The following is a 24,319-nucleotide window of genomic DNA, read 5'->3' on the forward strand; positions in this document are numbered from 1 at the left end:
AAAAAAAAAAAAAAAAAAGGTTTACAGCCTAGGAAACTCTATACAGGGTCACCGTAAGTCAGAATAGACTCCTCGGCACATAACAACAGCCATTCAATTGGTAATGACTCCTGTATAGAGTTTCTGAGGAGCGACTGGTGGGTTTGAACTTCCCCAGAGGAATAAAATAAATAAATTGAGTTGGGTTAATGGTAAAAAAAAATTAAAAAATGGGAATAGTTAATCTTACAGTCCAGAAACAGAGGACCCTAGGACCATCGAGGGAGAAGAGCACAAGCAGAATGTGAAACGGTATCCAAAGAAACAGAGATACCAGCGATTGAGGCAGAGACAGGGACATGGAGAGAGGGAGCAGCTGAGGACTCTAGATTCATGGGAAGAAAGGGACTAAGAGCTGGCAGCCAGGAAGCAGACTTGAAGAATGTGCTCTAAATTATTACACATGCCTGAGTGTTCAAAAAGAAAAAAAGAGCTAAAGTGAATAGAGATAAATGCTGCTATCTGATGGTACATGGAGAGAAATGCAATCGTTGTAATGAAACAAGGTGTATGGTTTGTTAAATGTAAAATTGATGATCGGCCCTGTAGTTTCACTCAATTCACAAAAAAACTTAAAAAAAAAAAAGATGTAAGTAATCCACAAGAGTCACTGTATAAAAAACAAATGGAACCTACACTTATGGATGCAGTAGCTCAACAGAGGGAACAAATCTTTATAGCAAGGATCAGTCCCACCCCCTCCATACACAGAGAAGACACAGATGGGCAACTTGGACATTGGCTACCCAAAGTGGGGAGGCTACAAAGGCAAGAAGTGACTGGCTTACAAGTTTTCAAGAGGGAACCTAGATCCAGAGAGTGGAAGAATGTAGAATCTCCACTGAGTAGTATCCAATCTGTCTAGGCAGGGCTGATGAAAGGAAAAGCAGATAGGTCTCTTGAGATACAATAGTGAAAAATTATTATTAGGACTGATGGTGAGAGTTGGAAATGCAAAGGTAGACATTTTGTAGCAAGGAGGGGAGTGATTAACTTTGTAGTCTGGGAGCGGAGGTCCCTGGGACCATCAAGGGAGAAAAGCAGAGCGGGACACTACCCAGAGAAGCAGTGATGCCAGGGGTGGAGGCAGAGATGATGATGTGAAAAAACGGAGCACCTGGGGACTTTAGACCCAGAGAGGGAGAGGGGCTGTGTGCTGACAACTGGGGAGCAGGCTTGTAGGGTATACCCTTTGGTTGGTTGATGATGCATGGAGGGGATTGTATCCATGGCAATGAATGATATACGATAGGATGAATGTAAAACTAATGTTGTCCCATATAAACTATCACATAATTCACTATAAAATATTTTTTAAAATAAATAAAATAGAAAATAAATGGAGAATGTTCAACCATTTCAAGAGATAGCATATGATAAATTGACAACAGTACTAAAGGAAGAAGTTCAAGGTGAACCGTAGGCATTGACAAAGTATAAGGCAAAAATGGCTGCAACAGTACAATGACATGGACCTGCCAGAGGTTCAAGCCCACTTCAGCCAAGGATTTGGAAAGAGGAATATCATTGCTGATGGTCCTGGCTGAAAACAGTGAGTGTTTTACCAACTATGCAAAGGCTTTCAACTGTATGGATCATGATAAACTATGGATAATATTGCAAAGAATGGATATTCCACAACATTTGATGGTGCTCATAAGGAACCTGTACATAGACCAAGAGGCAGTCATTTGAAAAGAATAAGGGAACATTGAATGGCTTAAAATCAGCAAAGGTTGGGTCAGGGTTGCATTTTTCACCATATTTATTCAAGGTCGATAGTGTGGCACTGGGGATTAATGCACTGAACTGAAAAGTCAGTGTGAACCACAAAGTCTGTGGTTCAAGCTCACCAGCTTGAACCTTGGAAACCATATGCAACGTCACTATGAGTCCAAATCAACTCAATGACACTTAACAACAAGAGCAACAATTCAATCTGTATGCTGAGCAAATAATCTGAGAACCTGAATTATATAAAGAAGAGCACAGCATCAGGATTGGAAGAAGACTCACTAACTGGCATTATGCAGATGATACAAACTTGCTTTCTGAAAATGAAGAGGATTTAAAATACTTACTGATGAAGATCAAAGACCACAACCTTCAGTAGGGAATGCACCTCAGTGTAAAGCAAACAAAGATCCTCACCAATGGATCAATAATTAACATCATGAGTAATAGAGAAAAGAGTGAAGTTGCCAAAGACTTCATTTTGCTTAGATCCACTATCAATATTCATGGAAGCAGGAGTTAACTAATCAAATGACATATTGCATTAGGCAGTCAGTTTTAGGACACACTTTGGACATATTATCACAATGAACCAGTCTCTGGAAAAGGGCATCATGCTTGGTAAAGTGGAGGGTCTGAGAAAAAGAAGACTCCCAATGAGATGGATCGGCACAGTGACAGCAGCAGTGGGTTCAAGAGTAACAATGATTGTGAGGATGGCGCAGGACAGGGCAGTGTTTTGCTCTGTTGTGCATATATATTAGTTGGGGCCAAGTAGATGGTGCTTAACAGCACCAAAATTCCATTCAACCTGAGCCTATTTTGCAGTAATGATTAGGAAATGTATTAGATATTAGACAGAAAAAATGCAATCATTGCTATCTGTTTTTCTAACATGCCTCCACAGAAAAAGATTGTAATAAAAAACTATTATTTCATAAACGCCTTCCCTTCTGCAGACCTGACTTGTCCCAAAATCCTGGTGGGAAAGGCCTAGCATTCAAATTGTTGCCTAACAATCAGACTACCTTTATCATTTTTAAGAGGGAGCTGAAAATATTTTAAAATAGTATTTTATTAGATTCTTTATCTAAGAAAAAGTTTCACTACTACTTTTTAATTTTTTTTGTTAAACAACAGTGATGAAATAGGAAAATTTCTTATCCAGAACAGTCATTTGTAAACCTTCATTTACTAACTGACATTTAGAAAAAAAAAATTCCCTGCATTCAACCATATACTTAATCAAGAAATATTATTGATGATCTATAATGTGGGAAGCATTGTGTCAGATGCTGAGGATACAAGGATGACCAGATAGAAATTGTCCCTGCCCTCAGTAATAAAATCTGGCAGATGGAATAACTGAATCTCTTGGAGATTCCTTCTACTTGGACAGTCCCTTAAAACTATCTACAACTAGTTCTTCCCTACAGAATATGATCGAAAAATCAACTATTACTCAATCTTTCTTGGAACAAGATAAAGTACAGGCAAATAGGTAAATTAAAAACACAGTCATACGTAGGCAGTCTCATATTAGCATTGTTAAAACACTTCAAGAGCTTATTTAAGAAATACACATATTTCTTGCCTTTGGTATGATGTTCATGGAGCTGAAGAAGTGATTTCAAGGATTCAGCACTCTCAAACTCCTGAGTGTTCTGGAGGAAATCTTCAGCTTGGTCTATTTTAATAGCAAACTACAACAGAAAGAAAGATGGAAAAATAAAAATCAGCATGCTATTTTAATCATTTTTAGATGTTTTTAATGGATTCACGGCCTATATCTCAGTGTTTGAGGGTATATGTTTACATGCAACCAATTTACAAGTTGCCAAGGCAAGAATTTTTTTCTCATTCCTTTGGGTTGCTTCAGACCTGGAAATGTGTCATATATACTGACATCAACTAACTTGTTTACTGTTCAAATGTCTATCAAATTTTTTCAACTGAAATCTCTGTGTTCTATGTAATGAATACAGTCACTCTCAATATTTAAAGGCAACTTGCAAAAAAAAAAAAAAAAGCAAAGACATTTGCTAAAAAAACAAAACACGAACAATAAAAGGCAATGGAATTAACTTAAGAATTTATTTTTAAAGAAGGCTAACATAGTGTGGCTCAATGGGACAAAGCTCTGGACCACAAGGTCAATTTGAACCACAAGGTTGATGGTTCAAACTCACCAGCTGCTCTTTGAAAACCCTGTACAGGGTTGCTATGAGTCAGAATTGACTCAATGGTACTTAACAACAACAACAACATATGTTTATTTTTAACTCTGAAAAATGCAAATTTCAGAATATTTTGTAATTTTTTTTCTACTTCTATTTTTTATACGAAGCAAGAATAAGTGGTGTGCAGGGAAAACAACAAAGGGTTACATCAGATTATTTCTATGATAAGGAATGAGATTAGAGCATGAGTGAGGGGAGTTGAACTTTTAGCTGTTGAATTTGCAATTTATATTTTTGTTTGAATTTTATCATCAAGAATGTCTATGTCTTATTTATATACATTTTTTTAAAGATTAGATACAGCAAAAATAAGAAAATATTTCTTGTTTCAAGAAAAAAGAATAGGAAGTTGATACCCTAAATGATAAAGAATCTGACCAGTCTCTGTGTTTCTTCGTGGAAGATAAATGTGGGAGAGAGAGATGATTGAAATGCTATCAAAATCCTCTAGTGAATAATCTTAGAAATAAGCTTTGTTGTTGTTGTTTATGTGCTATCTAGTCCATTCCAACTTATAGCGACCTATATAGGGTTTCCAAGGAGCAGTTGGTGGGTTTGAACTACCGATCTTATGGTTCAAATGAGTGTGGCGCTGTGGGCTAAAGCACTGGACTGCAAAGTCAGTTGAACTCCAAGGTTGATGGTTCAATCTCACCAGCTGCTCCTTGGAAACCCTATACAGGGTCATTATGGGTCGGAAGCAACTTGATGTCACACAACAGCAACTGCTGTAGATGACTCCTGTAGTGTGGTGCTGTAGGATCAGTACAGGACGATGAACCACAAGGTCAGCAGTTCAAACCCACCAGCTGTTACTTAGAAATCTTACATAAGGTCCCTACGACTGGGAACCAATTCGGTGGCACTTAACAACAACTACTGTAGAAGTGATTCCATCTCATCGACCCTAAAGACTGAGTAGAACCGCTCCTTAGTGTTTCCAAGGCTTTAAATCTTTATGGAAGCAGACTACCGAGTGAAGCAGCAGGAGGGTTCAAATGTTTATCAAATGTAGAGACATATTTTTAAAGTGATCTTTCCATTAGCAACCCAACATTTAGCCAACTTTGCCAACAGAGATCCTAGTATATCCAGGTCATTGCTGTTAAGTGCCATTGAGTTTGTTCCAACTCATGGCAATCTTGTATAGAGTTTCCAGGAGCAGCTGGTGAATTTGAACTGCAGACTTTTCATTTGGGAGTCCAGTGCTTATCCTTCAGCGCTACACTGTATATCCATGTTTTGTTGTTAAATGCTGTTGAATCTGTTCCAACTCATAGGGACACTGTATATTGTTTCAGAAGAACAGCTCTGGGGTTTAAATTGCTTATCCTACAGCACCAAACCAGGACCCAAGTATTGTTGTTGTTGTTAATTGCCATCAAGTCAGTTTTGACTCATAGCGATCCCGTATAGGGTTTCTGAAGAGTGGCTGGTGAGTTTGAACCACTGGTTCAGAACGACTTTACAGCTCAGTGTTTTGTCCTACAGCGCCACACCAGGACTCCACAGTATACACGTATTAGTAGAAAAATGGCTGGAATTTTTTCAAAATGGTAATTAAAAAGTAATTACTATAATTTTAACAGAGCATTTTGATCAACATGTTCACCTTTGGATTAGCTTTAAAATAGATGAACAAATGCAAAGTTGAATATTAGTGAGAAAGATACCAAAGCTTATCACTGTGCTTGTCTTCTTTTCATATTTTCTGCAACTTCTCATCATTGAATTTAAAGTTTTAAAATATTTTTGTATAACTACTCAATTAGCAAGCTCTGCAAGAGGCAGTTGTTTGAACAGAAGAACATGGGAACACTGAATGGTTTAAAATTAAGAAAGATGTGAGATAGGGTTGTATTCTTTCACCATGCTTGTTCAACCTTATGCTGAGTAAATAATCTGAGAAGCTGATTTATATGAAGAAAAATGTGGCACCAAGATTGGAGGAAGGCTCACTAACAACCTGTGATAAGCAAATGATACAACCTTGCTTGCTGAAAGTGAAGAAACTTAAAATACTTAATGACGAAGATCAAAAACCACAGCCTTAGGTATGGATTGCATTTCAATGTAAAGAAAACAAAAATCCTCACCACAGAACCAATAAACAATAGTCTTATCAATGGAGAAAATATTGAAGTTGTCAAGGACTTCGTTCTCCTTGGATCTACTATCAACACTCATGGCAGCAGAAATCATGAAATCAAAGACATATTGCATTAGGCAAATCTGTTGCACAAGACCTATTTAAAGTGTTGAAGAGCAAAAATGTCAGCTTGAGGACTAAAGTGAGCCTGACCCATGCCATGGTATTTTCAATAACCTCATAAGCATGCAAAATCTGGACAGTGAATAAGGAAGACCACAGAAGACTTAATGCATTTGAGTTATGGTGTTGGAGGAGAATATTGAAAATGCCATGGCTGCCAAAAGAACAAATAGATCTATGTTGGAAGATGTGCATCCAGAGTGCTCCTTGGAGGCCAAGATGGCCAAACTTCATCTCTCATACTTCGGACATATTGTTAAAGAGGGACCAGTCACTGGAGAAGGAGATCAAGTAAGATGGAGGGTCAGAGAGAAAGAGGACGACCCCCAGTGAGATGGATTGGCAAAGTGGCAGCATCAATGGGCTCAAACATGGCAACAATAGTGAGGTTGGCCCAGAATTGGGCAGTGTTTTGTTCTGTTGTGCATGGGGTCACTATGAGTCGGTACCAACTCGATGGCACCTAACAATAACAACAACTGTGCTTTGATTCTTACAATTGCTGCATAATACCCAGTTATAAATAATGGCATAGAATATGATAGAGCCTGGTGAGCATGTCCTAATGGAGGCTTCTGCCATTTCATTAGGACACCCTGATGGAGACCCACCTCTGTCAAATGTGGACTCTTCCTAAATTGCTGGGCAGCATTTGAGAAGAGAATAATCCATCTAGTAATGGAATCTGTAAGCCTTAAATTTTTCTGCAATAATTTTCAATCATATAATACATCATTTTGGATCTCTAATGAAACTTCATATGCATATAGTTCAGTAAGTGGATTGCATTTGAACATCATTTACATGTCTCATTCACTCCACTGCTAATAACTGCTTTCAAGTATCTTCTTTGAGGAGATCATTCAAAGAGAAAAAAGACCTCTGCTGGGTGATGTCTGTCTGTGTGTGTGTGTGTGTGTGTGTGTAGAACCTGTATAAAATTTTTAGAAATTGAGTCTTGTAATATGTAAATAAAAAAATCTATCAAATTACATGTCCCAGGAATGCATTGCTGGTTTTCCATTAAATAATCCATTAAAGACTTTCACAACAATAAGACATTATACATGTAAAATCAGTGCCATACAACTACATGTAGAGAAACATTTTTAAAGTGATAAAACTTTGGCCAAACTAGTGTTAAAATGTAAATTCCGCAAAATGACAGACAATACATGAACAACCTACAGCTGTCGTTATGCATAATAGTGAAAAATTGACTACATTCTCAGTAAAAACTTGAACATGACAAGTAAATCTACTCTTGGCAAATCTAGTAAACATTTTAGTGGATGTTATAACCAATAAAATAGGCAATATGTAATAAATAGAAAGCATCTGATTAGAAAGGAAAAGATGAAATGTTTTGATACATAACTTGATTATGTAAAACATATAACAGAGTTATAGAATTAATAATGTAACATAGCAAAACTTTGTGAATCTACTTTCAGTTTTTTTTAAAGTCATTTTGTACTGTAACTGGAGTTTCATTGACACTATAGGATGCATTTGAAGATTTCTTAGATGCAATAAGAAAGGCAAATTCCATAAAAGTTTGCACCACATCAAACTGTAAAACTTCTCTGCTCTTCAAGATACTATTGTATAAAAACAACTTATACTTTGGAAGATAATCTTTTCAAATCCTATATCTTATAAATGATTTCTGATGATTATATATATGATATTTCAAAAAAAAAGAATAGAAATAGAAAAGACCATACAAAATGGACAAAAAATGAATAACCTATCTACGGAACAAATACAGATGGCAAATAAGCATATAAAAATGTTCATCATCATTTTTCATTAATGAATTTCAATTTAAAATATTGATGACATCACTGCATAGATCTATAAAAATATCTAGTGGTCAATGAGCATGCGAAGAAACTGAAATATTCATAAACAGCTAGTGGACAATTAAATGATGTAAACAGTTTAATAATAGCTTGTTTTTAGCATCAGAATCTAAAACCTCAGAGTTGTAGTATTTTAAACAAATATTTGTCAACTGTTGCTCCCCATTGAGAGATATTTTCATAAGTACCACTGTATCAATTTTTTTTACATGAATTCAATTTTTTTAATTATTATTGACTAGATAGTAGTAGCGTAGTGGTTACGAATCAGCCTGCAAACCTTAAGGTCAGCAGTTCAAAACTACCAGCTCTTCTGTGGGAGAAAGATGAGGCTTTCTGCTCCCGTAAAGATTTACAGCCTTGGAAACCCTGTACAGGATCACTATAAGTTGGAACCGACTCCACGGTACTTAACTACAACAACAGAGATGGTAGAGAGTGGATGATGTTTTTCTCCTTGTAGAACTTCACAAAATTTCAGAGTCACTGTATAATCTATATCTATTTTTCAACTTTGTATATAAATATTTTAAAAATAAACAGATAACCAAACAATTATTTATTCAGAGGGAGCTTCTCAAAATTCTGCTAAGTTTTAGCTTGTGAATTTTTTCTTTTCTCCACCTAAAAGTTACACTTTCTTCTTTCAGCAACTCGTACAGGATAGAAATGGCAAGAGGGAACATGTTATAGATTTGTTCATTTTACCGTCTTTTAAAAAATCACTAATGTTAACACATAAAAGGCAGGGAAGAAAATGTAGAAGTCTGTCTTCAGCTTAATAGAAAGTAGCCACATAAATGAAAGCAGAATAACGCAAGAAACAGACTTTTCAGTAGAGTCAATAAAAGCTCATGTGTAAGAATTAGGTTGTGACTGCATAAGTGCTTAACTCAATATTTTCTTTTACTTTATGTAATTCTGGAAATTTATTCATCTTGGAGAAAATTGGCTGGGAAACAAATGCGGTGCTGTGGGTTAATGCACTGGACTACAAAGTCTATTGGAACTGCAAGGTCAGCGGTTCAAACTCATCAGTCGCTCCTCGTCACCAGTTCCATAGGGTCACTATGGGTCAGAACCGACTTGATGACACTTAACAACAACAACAACAGTGTTAGAAAAAAGTCCTGGTAGGACACTATAGGATAAGCACTGAACTGCCTTCTCTGTTTGAATTCAAAGGCCAGCAGTTCAAATCCACCAGCCACTAATTGGAAACCCTATGCAAGGTTGCTATGAGTCAGAACAGACTTGAAAGTACTTAATAATAACAAGTGTTAGAAATGGTGTGACACTGTAGGATAAGCACTAGACTGCTAAATACAAGACTGGTGGTTAAAACCCACCAGCCACTCCTTCAATCCCTCTGTGAGGGTTCTATGGGTTTGAACTGACTCAACATTACTTAACAACAAGATTTAAAAAAAAGATAAATCCCTTTGCTCCAAAGAGCTGAGTTGTAAAAGTAGGTGACACCTATATCCCACTTCTTATTGTGTTCTGACTGATAGCAACCTGTATAGGATCTCTGAGACTGGTTGGGCGTTTATAATGCTTGTCTTGCAGATAGAAGTCCAGTGATTATCCTACAGTGCCACATCAGGGCTCATATCCCATTTACTAAGATAGAATGAAACAAACAAAGTTATAATTTGGCCCCTGTCTGCTCCCATAAAGATTTACAGTCTCAGAAACCCTACATAGGGCCTCCATGAGTCAAATCAATTTGATAGCAATAGGTTTGGCTTTTGGTTTGGGAGGTGTACTTTAGCTGGTTCATTTCATTTCCAGAAAGAAAACTATATATGGATTTTTTTTTTCCCCCAAGATGGTCCATAAAATGAATTTTGAATTGGACACTAGTGTTTAAACGGTGGAAAACAAACCATGAAAATTACTGTGATGTCTTTACTATCCTTCCTTTGCTTTTAAACAGGCTCCTGATGCATGAGATTGTCTCTCCTCATTTTTATGTTCTATTAGTAATCTTTCTATCACTATTTTAGATTTAAGTCTCAAATTTCAGTTTGAAAATGTCATATTTTTCAAAGCTAGTGCTTTATCACAATGAAACAATGAACATTCTCACATCAAATTGAACACACTACCATTTGACAGAAAAGTCAGACGTGAAATTTCCAATAACAGTCTTACACCAAATATACCACCTCTGTTGATAATGTTCTTTGAATATCACATCTTAAAAAACTGTAAACCTTAAAGATCACAGAATTCTAGAAAAAAATCATAGAGGGAAATAATCTTTTTGGGGCTAGGATTTCTCCTTCTCTTACATTTTATATCTTAATAAGCTCAAACTATAGTAACACAACTGTTGTTGTTGTTGTTGTTAAGTACTGTGGAGTCAGTTCTGACTCATAGTGACCCTGCACAGGATTTCAGAGGTTGTAAACTGTTATGGGAGCAGAAAGCCTCATCTTTCTCCCACAGAACTGCTGGTAGTTTAGAACGGTCGACCTTGAGGTTAGCAGCCTGATTCATAACCACTATGCTACCAGAGCTCCTTATGATAACACAGCTACATAACTTTAAAAATACTCTAAAAAATATTATGATTACAAGGTTAAAGTCATTCTTCAGAATATTCTGCAATTACTTTTTTTTAAGCAGCAGAAGAAATTTTATCCTCCAAACTTTAACCAGCAAGAACACTCTGCAGTTCTTAATGATCCTGTAGTTTGGGCTAATTGTTTGATTTAATTATTATATAACTATTTTCTAAAGAGGGAAACTATAATGACTGTTGGTTAAAAGTTTCCATTTTTTACTTAATAATTTACTTAATTTTAATTCATTTTAGTTATTTTTGTTTGAAGGCCTACATTTATAGTATTAGTAATTTTATTTAGTGACAATCAAGTATTTTATGTATTATATCTGCACTTTCTATTCTTCCAGTTTTTCAGCCAGGTTGCAATGCCTATTTATGGATATAAAATATTTTCATGAGTTCTAACATTTACACTGATGTGGAGAATGGAGTTTTGTTTAACACAAACCTCCAAGGCATCTTCGAAAAATTCAGAAGTCAACCTGAGGAGTTCCCTTCTTCTTTCTAGCATGGAGACCAGGGCAGCCCATGCTTCACCCAAGGTGTTGGCCATGGCATCGTAGACCTGACTCTGATCCTTGTTCTCTTCAGCTATCTTGTCAGCTTCTTGTAAAAGTTCCCATACTCGATCTTCTAAAGCCTAAGTCAAAGAGAAAGACAGGTAGTTCATGGTGAGAACTGAGGATTACATTTTAAGCATTTAGATATTTGAAACTGCACGTGGTCTGAGAAGGTATAAGGAAAAGAGTGTATGCACAAACTGGGATCAGTAGGCAAAAGGGAGCAGTGGCGATTGTGGCAAACTGGGGAGCATGATCAGACTAAAAGCGTTCACATTTAAGCATGGAAAAATATTGTAGAAATGCATCACATATATATCCAGGTCCTCAGTGGTATATAGTGTTGAGGTGACCTCATGTGTACAAAGAGAAAACAAATTGAAACACATCCAGAAAGGAGTGATCAAGAAAAAGAATGAGGGGACTAGTGAAACTTATTGTTTATTCTAAGCAACTACCATTAATTCTTAATAGATTTACAAAGCTTAATGTAAATGTTAACAATAGACAGTCAGGAAAGAATATTCATAATGTTAAAAATAAAATATCTGTACGCAATATCATGGATTGTTTGAAGAAAATATGAAAGATGAAGGGAAACATGTGCTTAAGTTATGGTTTCATTTGAGGGTAGGAGGAAGATACCATAGATTACATTTTGTTTTTTAGTTGACAGAAAAATTAGGTGCAAAATCTTTAGTATAATAAAGTAAAACTTTTGTTTTTGTTAAGTGGTGTTGATTTTAGTTCATAGCAACCCTGTGTAGGGTTTCCAAGGAACTACTAGCTGACCTTCTAGCTAGCAGTCAAGTGCCATAACAGGACTCCAGATTAAAACTTGTTGTTAAGTGCAATCAATCAGTTATGACTCATATAGACCCTGTATAGGGTTTCCAATGAGTGACTGGTGAATTTGGACCACCAACTTTGTGGTTGAAATCTACCTTGTGGTCCACTGCATTATCCTACAGCACCACACCAGGACTCCAGGAAGACACACAAAATATAATGGCAGGACTATGATCAAATATAAGTTAACATGAAACAGTGAATGAGGTTTTTTTGTTTGTTGTTTTTTCTGTTAAAAGGTGAAAGTTATTACATTAAGTAATAAAAGGCAGCAAAAGTCAATTCATTTGGCTTGATGACAGATTAGGGAGAAGCACAGTACAGACCTCCATCAGTAATAACACAGAATACCAGATGAAGCAGGTTCAGGGGACAATCCAGCACGTTGAACTACATATAGAGGAATATTTAGAAGGATCATGGCTTACTGTTAGGGTAATTTATATCAGAAGCAAAAAAAAAAAAAAATTTTGGCATTTTTTTGATCTGCGGCTGCCAGTGGGTGCCAGAGTAGCCATTTTGGACATGATGGAGCAGGAACAGGATCAGAAGCGCACTCCCACCACAGAGGTCTGACCAATCATCGGAGATAAAGATGTGAACATTTTTTCCTGTTCATTGGTCTCTCACTGTCTGTGTACCTCTAGAGGTGGTGCCTGAGCAAGTGGGCACACTACCTCCACCCCCAGAGAGCTCTACTATGCATGGGCATGGATCTGCTCAGCAAATGACACCACACAAAATCTAAAAAGGGGAGAGGTCAACAAGACCTGCTTAAAATGGAATGGTCTCCCAGAACGGTTACAGCCAACTGAGTGAGGGATGTTAAAGTCATACTCATATTTTCCATGGTTTTATTTTCTATTTATTTATTTGTGCTTATGGACTGCAGTATCCAATCTGGATTTTTTTTTTTTTTTTGCTGCTGTGATTTTATTTACTTATTTATTTTTTTATTTTTTTTGGTCCCCCTTTTACCTTGGAGGGACTCTTTTTCTACCTACATTACCCAAGAAGAGACAGCAATTGTGGTCATATAGACAAGCTACAATCATACCCTATAAAATCCCTCCATCCAAACAAGAGCTGCTATACACCAGCTAGACAATCAACACCTCAGTTACTCTGAGTTGAGTAATAAGAAAAATGAGAAAAGTGAAATCAGGGAAACCCAGCTCCTGATCACATCTACCTGGAGGCAATCAGAAAGCTTAATAATGACATCAACATACATTCATCTAATTATTGAAGATGCCCAAGAGATAGTAAAAAATTTTGGCATGTGTTCAGAAATCAACTAGACTAACTGAAGCAAATAAGCTGCAGGTAGATCTAGACTTCCTATTGGAAGGAGGGCAAGCTTTGGAACTGCCTGAGAAGGAATTCAGTAGAATGATACTGAGACACATCCAAATGCTCCACAGAGGGGTTGAGAAAAATAAGGAAGAAGTCAGGAAAGCACTACTGGAACAATTATATATATATACAAATAACATTGGAAGCCATTCAAAACCAACAAAATGAGGTCCAAACCATTAATAAAATATCAGAAATGGACAATACACTGAAAGGGCAAAGGAGTAGAATTAGAGAGATGGAAGCCAGAACCAGTGAGCTGAAAGACAAATCTTTCAATACTGCTAAGATAGAAAAGCAAGCAGAAAAATGGATAAAAATATCTGAAGTAAGTCTGAGATTCATGTGGGACAACATGAAGAGGAATAACCTGAGAATTATCAGAATTCCAGAACAGGAAGAATTACACAAGACCATAGAGGAGATAAATGAAGAGCTGCTAGAAGAAAATTTCCCTAACATCCTGAAAAATGAAAGATAAGCATCCAAGAAGCTCAATGAACCCTAGGAAACATAGACCTCAAAAGAAAATCACCTTATAAAAATGGAAGAATGTACCATGTTCCTGGATAGGAAGACTTAACATTGTGAAAATGTCAATACTGCCCAAAGCAATTTACACATATAATGCAATCTCAATCCAAATCCCAATACATTCTTCAAAGAGATGGAAAAAACTATTACAAACTTTATATGGAAAGGAAAGAAACCCATGATAAGCAAAGCACTGCTTAAGAAGAAGAATAAGATTGGAGGCCTATCATTTCCTGACTTCAAAATTTGCTACACGGTTACAGTGGTCAAAACAGCTTGGTACTGGTACAATGAAAGATACATAGATCAATGGAACAGAATCGAGAATCCAGAAATTAACGCATCTACATACAGCCAACTGATTTTTGACAAAACACCTAAATATCTCTCATGGGGAGCTGATAGTCTTTTCAATAGATGGTGCTGGCAGAACTGGAAAATGATATGCAAAAGATTGAAACAAGACCTTCACCTCACACCTTATACAAAACCAACCAGCATGGATTAAGGACCTAAATGTGAATCCCAGAATTATGAAGGTCATCAATGAAAAAATAGGGACAAATATGAGGGCACTAATTCAGGGAATACACAGACTACAAAACATTTTGAAAACCACACAAACAAAAGTAGACAAAATAGATGAGTGGGACATACTAAAATTAGAAACTTATGTGCATCAAAAGACTTCACCAGAAGAGTAAAAAGGGAACCCACAGAATGGGAAAAAATCTTTTGCAATGACATATCAGACAAGGGACTCATTTCTAAAATATATAGGAAACTACACCTCTACAAGAAAAAGACAAATAACCCAATTAAAAAGTGGGCACAGGACATGAACAGACACTTCACCAAGGAAGAGATCTGGGCAACCAATAAACATGAAGAAATGTTCACAATCACTAGCCATTAGAGAGATGCAAATCAAAACAACAATGAGATATCATCTCACACCAACAATAACAGCAAAGATGAAAAATGTAGAGGATAATAAATGCTGGTGGGGATGTGGAGAGACTGGGACACTCCTGCATTGCTGGTGGGACTGCAAAATGGTCCAACCTCTCTGGAAAGCAATATGGCGTTTCCTCAGAAGCTTGAAAATAGAAATACCTTATGATCCAGCAATTCCTCCTCTACTTGGTATTTACCCACAAGAAATATGGGCCACAATCCGAGAAGATATATGCATACCAATGTTCATAGCAGCACTATTTACAAAAAAAAAATCATCAAAACATATACTAATCAAGCTCTGCAAAATCAAAGATGAGCAGAGAATCCTGAAAGCAGCTAGGAAAAAGGAAATGGTACTTACAAAGGCAAGCAAATCAGATTAAGCTCAGCAGAAACTATGCAGGCAAGAAGGCAATAGGAAGACATATATAAAACCCTGAAAGAAAATAACTGCTAACCAAGAATCATCTATCCAGAAAAGCTGTCAATCAAATACGTAGGTGTAATAGAAACAGTCTAGGATAAACAGAAGCTAAGGGACTTTGTCAAAGCCAGCCCAGCACTTCGAGACATCCTAAATGGAGTTCTTTGGACTGAAAACCAACAAGAACAGATAATAACCAGAGATTGACATGCACGAAAACACCACACAGAACTCAATTGACAGATGGAAGAGTCCAGAACAGAACATAACTACAAAAACAAATTCAGAAGATCTGAGAGGTCAGTCTATGATCAAAACAATTATAATGTGAAAGAAGGTAAAAAATATAGGAACAGAGATCCAGGTGATGAAGAGGTCAGGTAGTTTGCAGTTTAAAACAGTCTGTTTTAAATGGAGGAAAAGTTAATAAAATATAGGGTAATCTCAAAGAGAATTAATACTTCACAACATACCAAGAAAATGAAAACCGAAGAAGAACATGGAAACATTAAAAATATGAAGCTTAAAAAAAAAGATAGCGATACTAAAACAAAGAAAAAAATTCTTTGTTAGCTACCAGGGATGGGAGGGAGGGGACCGGTAAAGCACAGGTTAGGAGATAGACACAGCATAGTCCGGGTGTTGGGGAGTGCAATACGCAAGAGGGGGGAAAGGGATGGAAGAACAAGGTAGATGAACACTTACACGCAAATTTGCGTGGGCTAAATGGGACATATGTAAATAGTGATGTATACTCAACCTTGGAACAATAAGGTTCTGTGATACAGGGATGGAGAAATACTCTGAATAGGTAAAAGAGGGGAAATAATGTTAAGATGCTTGACTGTCTTATGAATGTTGGTTTCCCTTGCTTACTATTGTAAAATAGACACTCGAGTAGGCTAGAATGGAATATCAGGAAGCATGATTACAGAAAACTTGTAAGCCCATCTTCAGCCTATAACTGATTGGAATACCAAAAGGGGTACTATAAGTTGCCCCATTAAATAAGCCTCTAAATCCTGAGGCCCATCCAGAACCTTCTGAGGTGGGATATTCCCACTTAAAAGGACTAAAGACCACCTGGAACAGCTAGAGGAACAGAGTTACTTCATGAAAGATCAACAGGAAAAAAACAAAAACAAAAACTGACAGTCTGATTAGCTACTACAAGAACAAGCAAGTTGTTCACAGGGGAGCCATCAAGGCAAGCAATCAAATCCCTTCATGACAAATCCCCCTCCAAACTGAAACTTAAAGGGAACACATGAGCAAACACGTAAGCTTGCTGGTGACCACTTTGGTCTATTGGTGAGTGGAAGAGGGGGAAAAGCAGCAATGAAGATATGGACTGAGTTCAACCACATTCCATAGACTACCATTGACCTGGAGATGAGAGACAGAAGAGGAAATGCTGCTTGGTCTGAACTGTGGTGAGACGTGAGGACTCCTAAGCCCATGGACAAGGACATAGCCACAGAAGTCTAGAGGTGGGAGTCAAATGTCCAGCTGCTATGAAGTGAGGGGAGATGCACAAGAACGCCCTAACTTGCAGATAGTATCTATTCTACCTAGCTTCGATGCTTTAATGATCAGAACTCAAATAGAGGAAGATAAAACAATTTGATAAAGGAAGCAAGTGTAAATTGCTATAATTTGATGAGCTTGAGCTATACTTACAGAAGTAGTATCTCAAAATAGCACCTGAGAGGGAAGGAGTCTTCACATCAAGGATCAGATATCACCTCTCTGTACACAGGGTTGATAGGGATGGGCAACTTAGACATTGACTACCTAAAATGGGGTGTCTATCAAGGCATGAAGTGGCTGGTTTACAAGTTTTCAAGAGGTCGTTTAGTTTCAGAGTGTGCTGGGGAAGGTAGAAACCCCACTGAATAGTTTTCATCTTGTCTAGACAGTTCTGGTAAAAAGAGATGGGGATAAGATTCTTATGATTCAATAGTGAGTAATTGTTATCATGACAAATTGTGATTGTCACAACTGTAAAGGTAGAAGTTTTGTAACCTAAAGGGGGGAGTAGGTAATCTTACATTCCAGGAACAGCAGACCCTAGGACCATCAAGGGAGAAGAGCATTAGCAGAATGTGACGCCTATCCAGAAAAGCAGCGACACCAGAGATGGAGGCAAAGATGATGATGTGGAAAGAGACAGCAGTTGAGGACTCTAGACTCATGGAAAGAGAAGGACTGAATGCTGGCTGCCAGGAGGCTGGCTGGCAGTATGTGCCCTTGGGTTGTTTAAATGATTATATATTCCTGAGAGTTTTTGCGTACATCAAAAAAAAAACTAAAAAACAAAAACAGAGGGAATAAAAGCAAATACTCTTGAATAGTGTTGCATGGAGGGGATTGTAATCATTGCAGTGATATGAAATATAATAGGATGAATTAAAAAATGATGTTCTCCCATGTAAACTATCACTCAATGCACAATAAAAGCTTAACACAAAAAACGAAAAAGAAAAAAAAGTCAATTAATTTGTGTTTACTAGAGCCCTGCTGTGGTGCTGTGGGTTAATGTACTGGACTGCAAAGTCGGTTTGAATCTCAAAGTTGGTGGCTCAAGCTCACCAGTCACTCCTCAGAAACCCTATACAGGGTTGTTTGGGGCTGAAGTCAACTCAACGGCACTTAACAACAAGAACAGAAGTAAATATGGACTCCTGGCATGGCGCGGTAGGATCAGCACTGGACTGCAAGCCACAGGTCAGCAGTTCAAAGCCACCAGCTGCTCCTTGGAAACCCTACATTTCCTAATATATATATATATATAATGTATTTTAAAACTGACCTAAGAAAATCTTATTATCATCATCGTCATCATCACCACCACCACGAAGGTAAATATTAAAATTGCTCAAGAACTGAAGCCCTAAAATGTATCAATCCCAGAGCACTTTTTTTTTTTTTTTATGTTTTATTTTAAGGCAAGTTCTAATGATCTTCAAAAAATAGAGAGACAGTATGTCACATAAATTATTCCATACTAGGTCATTTTAAGAAGAAAAAATCATGTTGATCCCCAAACCTATCAAGATAGTAGAAAAAGAAAATTATACACAAATCTTATTTGTGGATGTATTACTCTGAATAGAATGTAAAATGATTAAACTCCACAGTAGATAAAAAGTATACACAAAAGTACACATTTATCAAAATTCATTCATCTTGGAAATTTTACTTTATGTAAATTATAAACCAACAATCATTGCTATAGAGTCAATTCTGGTTCTTATTGACCCTATACTACAGAGTAGAGTTGCCCTATAGAGTTTCCAATGCTGTAATCTTTAGGGAAGTAGACTGCCACCTCTTATTCCCAGGGAGGGACTCTTCTGACTCACAGCAACCATATAGGATTGGGTTTCCTATGGAAGCTGACCTGACTACCACAGAGCAGCAGCTGAATTTAAACCACTGACCTTTTGGTTAGCCACAAAGCAGTTTCAACCTGAGCCACCAAGTTTAAATTAAAAACTAATAAGCCCTGTTGGATAAGCACTGGACTGCTAACCTAAAGGTCAATGGTTCAAACCTACCAGTTACTCCATAAGAGAAAAATGAGACTGCCTGCTTCCTTAAAGATTAAGCTCAGAAACCAAAGGAGCAATTCCACTCTGTTCTATAAGATCACTATGATTCGGATGGTAGTGGATTTGGGGTTTTGAAAGGGCAGGTATGTAAAAATTAGTAAAATTCTGAAGATTTTTAAATTGTTTATTGAAATATAGTTGAAAAGCACTAACTTTAAGCGTCCTTTTCAATGAATTTTGACAACTGTATACACTAAAGTTGCTGTTGTTAGGTGCCATCAAGTCAGTACTGAGTCACAGTGATGCTATGCACAACAGAATAAAATACTGCCCAGTCCAGGGCCAACCTCACAATTGTTGCCATGCTTGAGCCCATTGATGCTACCATTTTGCCAATCGATCTCACTGGGAGTCTTCCTCTTTTTCTCTGACCCTCCACCTTACCAAACATGATATCCTTTCCAACGACTGGTCCCTCCTGACAATATGTCTGAAGTATGAAAGATGAAATTTGGCCATCCTGGCCTCCAAGGAGTACTCTGGCTGCACTTCTTCCAACACAGATGTTGGTTCTTTTGGCAGCCCATGGCACTTTCAATATTCTCCTCCAACACCATAACTCAAAAGCATCAATTCTTCTATGGTCTTCCTTATTCACTGTCCAGCTTTCACATGCATATGAGGTTATTGAAAACATCATGGTTTGGGTCAAGCGCACCTTAGTCCTCAAGCTGACATCTTTGCTCTTCAACGCTTTAAAAAGACCTCGTGCAGCAGATTTGCCTAATGCAATACATCATTTGATTTCTTGACTGCTGCTTCCATGAGTGTTGATGGTTGATGGTTGATCCATGAAGAATGAAGTCCTTGACAACTTCAATCTTTTTTCCATTGATAAGCACATTGTTTATTGGTCCAGTGGTGAGGATTTTTGTTTTCTTTACATTGAGATACAATTCATACTGAAGGCTGTGGTTTTTGATCTTCATCAGTAAGTATTTTAAGTCGTCTTCACTTTCAGCAAGCAAGGTTGGGTCATCTGCATATCGCAAATTGTTAATGAGTCTTCCTCCAAACCTGATGCCACATTTTTCTTCATATAACCTAGCTTGTCGCATACCTTTCATAACTTTAAACCATTCCGTTTTCCAATGTTCTGTTGGAACAACTGCCTCTTGTTCCAGGTACAGATTCCTCATGAGCACAATTAAGTGTTCAGGAATATTCATATTTCGCAATGTTGTCCATAGCCTGTCATGATTCACACAATCGAAAGCCTTTGCGTAGTCAATAAAGCACAGGTAAACATCTTTCCGATATTCTCTGCTTTCTGCCAAGCTCCATCGGACATCAGCAATGATATCCCTCATTCCACAGCCTCTTCTCAATCCAAATTGAACCTCTGAAAGTTCTGCCAATGTATGCTTGCAGCCATTTCTGTATTACCTTTAGTAAAACTTCACTCACATGGGTTATCAAAGATATTGTCTGATGATTTCCACGTTCCATTGGGCACCTTTCTTTGAAATGGGAGCAAATATGGATCTCTTCCAATCAGTTGGCCAGATAGTTGTCTTCCAGATTTCTTGGTATAGATGAGTACCTTCAGTGTCACCTCACTTTCTTGAATGATTTCAATGTTTATTCCATCAATTCCTGGTGTCTTGTTCTTTGCCAATTCCTTCAATGCACCCTAAACTTCTTCCTGCAGTATCATTGGCTCTTGATCATATGATATCTCTTGAAATGGTTGAACATCAACCATTTCCTTTTGGTACAGTGACTGTGTATTTCTTCCATCCTCGTTTGATGCTTTCTGCGTCATTCAATAATTTGCCCAGAGAATCCTTCAATAATGAAAACTGGCGCTTGAATTTTTAATTCAGATCCCCCAGCTTGAGAAACGCTGAATGTGTTCTTCCCACACTAAAGTAACTACCACCATAATACTATTCGGAAAAATTATTTCACCACAAATAACCTTGTAGCTCTTCCTACACAACCCTGCCTACTTCATACCACATTTTGCCACTGACCTGCTTTTAGTGTAGTCTTTTCTAGAGCTTCTTAGAAATGGAATCGTATAGCATATGTGATGGTTTGTTATGTGTCTACTTAACTAGGCTATGCTTCCTAATGGTTCAGCCAAATACAAATCTAGTTACAGTTCCATATGTAAATATAGTATAATGCAATGTAATAATCTTCCATAATTGACTCTAATACAGTACAATTAGTCTATCAGTTCAAAAGAAAGTTTTCTTGTATGTGTTCTGCCTCCAGACTATAAAGAGATATTTTGACAGAGCTTACTTTTCCTCGTTCCCCTCTTTCTGACATTGACCTACAGACCTTCAGACCACAGAGGTCTGCAGCCTGACCTATGGATTTGCAACTAGCAAGCCCTCTCAATTATGTGAGCCAATTTCTTGAAGTAAATATCTTTCTCTTTATCTACCTATCTGTATATCTATTTCTACATAGAGAACATTTTATATCACAGGTTCCATTTTCTAGTAAACCCTAGGACATTGCATAATCTTTTGTGTGTATAATTTCCGCCCACCCCCCAGAATAACTGTTTTGAGACTCATCATGTTGTGTGTACCCTTTGTAGTGCATAGAAGCATTCCTTGGATGGGTTGTTGCTGTTGTTGTTAAGCACCAGAGCCATCGAGTCAGTTCCAACTCATAACCACCCTGTGTAGAGTTTCCAAGGCTTTAAATGCTTTGGGAAGAAAAAGATCTCATCTTTCTCCCACAGAGCAGCTGGTACCAGAGACCTTCAGGTTCACAGTGCAGTGTTTATTCTAAGAGCCACCGTACTACCTGGGATGAATACTACAATTTATTTATCTAGTTAAGTGTTGACATTCATGTGTTTACAGTTTTTATTATTTTTAATAAATCTGCTATCAATAATGATGTGTAATTCTTCATAAGAACAAATATTTTCATTTCTCTTGCTATGAGAGAATTTTACTTTTTAATTTATACTTTTCTGTGTGCTCTAAATTTTGCTAATGATAAGAAATATTATTTTTATCAATGAAGGAAATATTGTTTTCAATTTGACTATTATAAAAAGTAGGTTTCTTTTTAAAGGAAAGAATCCTATGCCATTGCTGTATTGGAACAATGGACCTGAGTGATAACTAGTTTAAATTCTAAAACAATTCTCTTGTACTTATACTTTCAAATTATAACTTATATATGACTTGATGGCACTTAACAACAACAACACAATGATACATTATGTGGTTTAATTGTACTATCATTCCCACTTATTTGCTACTTCTCCCTCAAGGAAGGTTATATTTCTACACACCCAAGCATCCTGTTCACGTGATCCTTGAGCTGATGAGCTGTGTATGCCACTCAGAGGAGAAGCTTTAAGAACCAATGAATGGTTTCACCATTGCTCTTTTCACAAATAGAGATTATGCCTTCAATCTAGATCCTAAAATGATGACAGACAAAACTGAACTACAGTTACCATGTAATCAGCATTTAATGTGAGTTCAAAATCAGACATGTTTTGGCAAGCTTTTGCTATTTGGAGGTTGTTTGTTACCCCAGCCTTATCTCATGAAAACTGGCAGATACAAAAACAAATGCAAAATTATATGTTGTTGTTGTTAAGTGCCCTTATTCTGACCCATAGTGACCCCGTATAGGGTTTCCAAGGAGCAGCTGATGAGCTTGAACCACTTATATGTAGTATATTAAATATCCAAGTTGGGTGTGTTGTGGCTCTTTAGGATAGGAACTTGGCTTTCAACTACAAGGTCAGTGGTATGAGGCCACCGGCAACTCAGCTGTAAAAATTGACAGCTTCAGAAACCCTATATAAGTTCACCATGAGTGGGAACTGTCTTTGACAGCACTGAACAACATATATCCAAGTTACCATATCCTAGGAAAATAAAATGCATAATGCAACAAAACAAAATATCTAGACCAGATTCTGATCATTTCATAGTTCACTCAAGTTCTGAAAGCACATTGGTTGAAGATGGCAATGGGATTTAGATTAAACAAGACTGATTGTCTAAATTGCCAGGAGAGTCACATCACGTATGCATACATCCTTACTACCTATTAGACAGCATAAAACCTAGGCATTTCCTTCTTATGTGACAAGCTTTAATTAGCATAAGGACTGATTTTGCATTATGCATGATTTTCATTTTGTACTTTTTATCATGAAAATGAATTAAATTGACCTCAATTTCCACTTATAATGTGTTAACTCAAGAATATATAATGAGCAGAAAAAAATATAGTAGGAGTTTTACATTCAAAGGTAGCTCATTCTCATGGCATAGATTGTGGTGAGAACTGAAACCAGGAGACTGGTAATTCCATGGTGGTGATGCAAGAGGTAACAGGCAATGAATCCATTTTAAAGAAAAGCAGATAAACACAGAAACTTACAATGAAAGTGATTAGAGTAGAAGTAAAGGTGGTAGGGCAAATTTGAAAAATATCTATATCTAAAAAGTTGTCTTTTAGAGTATTTTTCAAACACAGAAGTCTCGGGGTCTTGGTAAACATTATAAACTAGGTCCTCTTAATGCTGTTTTTTCCCACTGCAGCAGCACTTTATAAATCAGTGGTTTAGAGGATTTGGGAATAAACAACTTGAAGGACTACAATTCCAGCTTCAATACTTCCTTGGGACTCTCCCATGACCTGTAGTATAAACCACAGCATATTCCATTCACTGCAAAACTAAAGCCAGAATTCTGCAAAACATTCTCACAGAAACCTCTGGGTTTAATTCGGTACAAGTTGCACTTGGGATCTTCTCCAAGAAATTCAGCAGACTTCCAGCTTTGAGGATCTGCAGAAAATTGTTTGTTGCAAACTATCTGGGGATTTTAGACCAATTGCAAAGCTGGAATCAGACGCCAGGTACCATCCAAGTCTCCTCAACCCAAAAAACCAAAGTCACTGCACTACACAGTCTCCAAGGCCATAAATCTTTATAGAAGTATACTGCCACATCATTCTCCCATTAAGCAATTGGTAGGTTCTAATCATCAGCCTTTCAGTTAGCAATCAAGTGCTTGACCATTGCTCCTCTAGGGTTCCTCCAATGCCTTCCAAACAAAACAAACAAATGCATAAAACACACTGTCATCCAGTTGATTCCAGTTCATAGTGACCTCATATGACAAAATAGAACTATTCTTTAGATTTTTCAAGGCCATAGATCTTTATGGGAGCAGGCAGCTTCATCCTTCTCCCTCAAAGCAGCCAGTGGGTTTGAACCACCAATCTTGCCGTTAGCAGCTAAACATTTAATCCACAATTCCACCAAGGCTGGAATTATGAAATACAGGAGACAGAAA

At 37.2% G+C, this 24,319-nt stretch overlaps 1 protein-coding gene across 1 annotated transcript in view; it reads right to left on the reverse strand.

The window, feature by feature from the left end:
• CCDC141 (coiled-coil domain containing 141) overlaps positions 1-24,319 on the reverse strand; it is a 331,211-nt gene that overhangs the window by 238,472 nt on the left and 68,420 nt on the right. The window contains exons 3-4 of the mRNA XM_006866703.1: positions 11,174-11,365; positions 3,368-3,476 (exon numbers count right to left, since the gene is read on the reverse strand). Coding sequence (XP_006866765.1) covers positions 3,368-3,476; positions 11,174-11,365 — 301 coding nt within the window. The remainder of the gene's footprint in view (positions 1-3,367; positions 3,477-11,173; positions 11,366-24,319) is intronic.

Source organism: Chrysochloris asiatica, unplaced genomic scaffold (genome assembly GCF_000296735.1).
Source record: "Chrysochloris asiatica unplaced genomic scaffold, ChrAsi1.0 scaffold00094, whole genome shotgun sequence".
NCBI lineage: Eukaryota > Metazoa > Chordata > Mammalia > Afrosoricida > Chrysochloridae > Chrysochloris > Chrysochloris asiatica.